This window comes from Aplysia californica, unplaced genomic scaffold, assembly GCF_000002075.1.
Source record: "Aplysia californica isolate F4 #8 unplaced genomic scaffold, AplCal3.0 scaffold00219, whole genome shotgun sequence".
Taxonomy (NCBI): domain Eukaryota; kingdom Metazoa; phylum Mollusca; class Gastropoda; order Aplysiida; family Aplysiidae; genus Aplysia; species Aplysia californica.
In genome coordinates, this window is record NW_004797489.1 from 131,621 (window position 1) to 136,314 (window position 4,694).

The 4,694-nt window shown below is 41.2% G+C and overlaps 1 protein-coding gene across 1 annotated transcript in view; it reads right to left on the minus strand.

Annotated features, from left to right (window-relative positions):
- Window positions 1–4,025, minus strand: part of LOC101852631 (ryncolin-1) — a 5,574-nt gene extending 1,549 nt beyond the window's left edge. Inside the window, exons 1-4 of the mRNA XM_005099608.1 lie at window positions 4,022–4,025; window positions 2,195–2,331; window positions 1,454–1,594; window positions 694–774 (exon numbers count right to left, since the gene is read on the minus strand). Coding sequence (XP_005099665.1) covers window positions 694–774; window positions 1,454–1,594; window positions 2,195–2,331; window positions 4,022–4,025 — 363 coding nt within the window. The remainder of the gene's footprint in view (window positions 1–693; window positions 775–1,453; window positions 1,595–2,194; window positions 2,332–4,021) is intronic.
- Window positions 4,026–4,694: the final 669 nt, after the last annotated feature.

Genomic DNA, 4,694 nt, shown 5'->3' on the forward strand with positions numbered 1-4,694 from the left:
GGGGGGGAGAGCGAGAGTGTGTGTGTGAATGATTAGCTGCTATATTGATAGTAAATAACCACCGCTCCATCCACTCTGTAAATTCATAAATGATGTCTAGTTTAGGGTGGGAGTGGATTTCAGTTTTGAAGACGAACTTGCTCTCTTGCTACGATTTAGAGATTTGAAGTGAATGACATTTGTGTAGAAGACTTTCATAGTAACATAGATTTAGTGCTTAGAACAAGCGAAAGGGATGGAGTCCGATTTTTCCCTGTCCACGATTTGTTTCCATTTTCTTTTCTGTTCTGTCAGCTGTAATGTAATGAGCACATGTCATAACCTCATATGGTGTTGTTTACAAACATGACCCCAGACAGACAGAATAAATGCTGCATAAAATACATTCTGAAATTAGGCCAAAATGATGATATGTTGGAATGTCAGGGAAAGCATCCTATTCCAGAAAAGAGGGAAACGAATATTTCTGATTTTTGAACGATCTGATGTTTCGTTCTGTTTTTTAAAAATATTTTTTTTATACATGTTCTCGATAACAAGAAGCGAAGACAAATCCCTGGTCGATAAAAGATAGACAGGAAGATAGACACCGGCATCCATAGCCTCAGGAAGTGGGAGCGGCTGACAGTAGAGGTCAGTAGGTACCTGTATGATTGTCCATCGACCTGCATCGATGGTCCCCTAACAAGGGACTCTCTTGCCGTAGGTCCACGTGACCACTTTGTACTGGTCCTGGTTCCTGCGTGCCGTGGACACAGACTCGCAGTCCTTGGGCTGAACAGGTAGACACAGGTGTAACAATTGGTGGTCAGTAGAGTGGACTGGCTAAGACATTGAGTTGAACACGTAAACAAGTGTGTAACAGTTGCTGATCAGTATAGTGGACTGGCTAGGATGCTGTGTTAAATATGTGCACAAGTGTATAACAAATATTAAATATCTTTATATGTTTGTATGAACGCCCTTGAAGATATAATAATTTGGTTATAGAATGAGTTACCTGCCTGTCAGGAGGAACCCGGGTTAAACTGGTTATAAAATCCCCCCCAAAATATTATAGAGATACTTGATAAAACACATTCTACTCTCAGGAAAAGGAACTCCCGTTTTCATTTTGCAACGTCTCAGAACAAAACCACTACATCATGGACATCGGTGTAAAAAAAAAAGCCAACAAAAGAAACAATTTAGAATCAATACAGGGTAGTGATTATGGCCTTGGACTGTACACAAAGACTTGTGTAAAACTGGCCCTCCTCTCTTCTTTTCGAAATCAAACGAAGATTAGCTAAAAAAAAGACCTCCTCCCAACCCCCCCAACAACAACAAACAAGCACAACAAGAAACAACAACAACAACAACAACAACAACAACAACAACAACAACAACATCAACAACAACAAAAACAACAAACAAAACAACAACAAACAAACAGAGCCAACACATCACTCACGCCCCAATTCTCCTGTCTCTGCCTTCCCTTGCCATCCAGGAAAGTCAAGAGGTTTGGATAGAGCTGAGTCTCCAGGTACTCCCCAATCATCCCAATACGTCGGGAGTCGTTGGCCAAGGCCTCTTCCCGCAAACCTTTTATCTATGGCCACAGGTCCAGGAAGTGTTTATAGTTGTAGAAACCTATTACGCTACACGTATGGATGAGAATTTAGACGATGAAGGTACGTGGATCTCCTATGTTTTACGCTCATTTTGACAAAGTTTTGGGCAATTTACGATGCTACGACCCAACCTGTCATGACCATCACAGGTCGTTTGTGGTACATAATCCCAGCAGAAAGAGATACTCTAGAACATATCTTGAGCAGATTTATTGTGGTGCTCTTACAGCGTGGTAATGTTAAAGACTAAGAGACAAATTCTTTTTCAACATTATATTTTTCTCTAAATAAAACAGCGAACTCTTTCGTGTGTCATTTTAGTTGAGTAAAGAAAAGCTGATTGGCACAATGCTGGCCCGCAAATTCCAGGAAATAGTGAGACAGACAAAGAAAAACAATAGATTGAAAAAAAAACAAAAACAAGAAGTAAAACCTACAAGTGACACCCTCCAACAACTAGCAACATTGAACGCTTTGTTTTCCCAGAATGTTTTAGTTTCAAACACAACGCCCCCAAACCCAACTCCCCCCCCCCCCCCCCCCCTCCCGTGTCTCTCCTCTTAGGTATTGGCACTCACCCAACTAACAGTGATAATGTTATTGATAATGATAATCATAACGATTAAGGCAATGAAGTCAATGACACTGACAGTATCAAGAGAAATGGCAACGACTATGATATTTGCAGCAAGAGTGGCCTTGATTTTGGCAGTGACTGACAGTAACAATAATAAAAATACTGAGAACGACGAGGCTGTGGCAGTTACGATATCTATCAGGGGAGAGTGGCCTTGGACGTGACTGCAAATGTCTTATAAAGGTGGGTTAAGTTAGATAATTAGTATAATCACAAACACACACACACACACACACACACACACACACACACACACACACACACACGCGCGCGCGCGCGCGCGCGCGTACACACACACAAACACTTACACATAAAACACCCCAACATATAACGGCACATACAAACACAACAACGCGCACCTACACACCGGCACAAACACACACACGCAAGTGCACGGTAACATACACACAAAATAACACTTGATTGACAGGTAAAAAGTTTAAGTTTTCACTTCTCAGCCAGGGCTCGGGTTACCTAAATATTGACCAGAGGTGAGTTGCGTGGAGAGAGCGACACAGAGACACAGAACTTGTAAGGATATCATTTTGTTTCTTTAGCTGGGTACACTCAGTCTCCACACACCGATGTCAGACAAACAAATTGGTCAGGTTCTAGGAGCTGTGGGACTATTAGAGAATGGTTTCGTTTCCTGGTTTGGGTAAAGAGAAGCACATTTACATACCTATACATGCAGTGATCATTCAGTTGAGGAGACTTTGAGACGGACCGACTAAAAGACAGTCAAGACACAGGCAATGAAAAGAAGCAAATTCGCACAGGAATTATCGGATATTGCAGCAAAAGACACGTCCTTTTCAGATCACCTCATAAACATTTTGCTTCCAACTGAAAAACAAAACTTTTTACAACCACAGTCAACTAGATCTCTTCTATGGGCTCCCGGGCAAAGAACTAAATTCTTAGTTCAAAGCTACTCATTTTTTTGGCCAATGATGCGCCATTATTTGGCTGAGAACGTTTTACACCCCCTTCTACACTTCTGTCAGAGACAACCCGGGCTAATTAGATCATGAACTACACTTTCAACCTGTTTGCGTTATTTGGGTCGTCATGTGCTTCCAATGAGTTTGCAGAAATTAAAGAATAAAGAATATAACAACAGTGGACCATTTTTTCCTTCAATTATAATTACTGTGAAAATATAGCGTTAAGCATTATGTATTTGGTCCAGTATGGTTTACTATGATGGAATCCAACAGGAGACAATGCCAAGAGAAATAATGATTTCTGCATAAAATATTCTGCATTGATTTTTTTATGAAAACATAAATCAGAGAAACCTTCAATAAAAGCAAAACAGAGACGATGAAAGTCAACAGAACACTTGGCAACCTTAACATCACCATGGATGGAAGTCCGCTGAAACAAGTCAGCGAGCTCAAGTATCTTGGTAGCATCTTTTCGGAAGACGGACGTCTCTACAAAGAAATCTATCTGTACATCCATCCATCTATCCAACTATCTATCCATCTATCTAAGATGTGCACCCTTCAGCTAGTGGACGAGTACAAGGATTATTGTACACGCCAGACTGGGAATAAACGAGTGAAGGGCTCGAGTTCTGATTCAGTAAGTAACATGTCACGTTTATAGGTGATCCCCCCCCCCCCAACTTCCCCTCGCAATCTTTAACTATTTAAAAAGAATATAACCAGCTGCAAAGGAGCACTCGTTAAAATACATTCTTGAAATAAAACATTAATGCATTCTCGATGTGCCTAACAAACTGCAACACTTCATGCCTTACCCATCTTTGGATTAAAAATGTAAAACTGAAATGGACATTGAGATTTCAGGGAGTACACTATTATACATACGCACAGTTGCTTTTTTACTTTATACATGTAGGAAGCAGCGATGCAACTCTTCCTTCCAGAAGTAAGCAACGTTTTCATTTCCTCCATTTTCTTCATTTGTTCCTACGATTATAACTGAATGAGGTGGAACAAACCGGAGACAAGCAGACAGACAAAAACAACAGAGAGAAAGGAAAGAACGGACAAGTGGCACTTGCTTATTAGCCATCGTGTAATCCGAGTATGAATATTTTGAAGCTGCTCCAAGGGAAAAAAACAGTTGTGTTTTCTTCCCTCTTATTTGAAAACAGCACCAGAGACAGGCCTGGTCTATGAGAAGCTTACCTTATTGTCAGCGCTCACGTAGTTCAGAACAACATCGACAGTGACAGAAGGATATCCCGCAGCAGGAGTGACTAGAACAACGCTCACGTGAATCTTTATCTCCAGGTTGTCGGGAATTGCCGACGTGTAGACATTCACATGGTCAGCCAATCAGAATCTGCGACGTCATCGATATCATCCAGTGTGGTTCTGTTGGCAGCATCCAGTTGGACAGAACATTCTCATCGTTGGTGAAATTGATGACAGCAACAATAAGGAAAAACAACACGACCGTCCTGC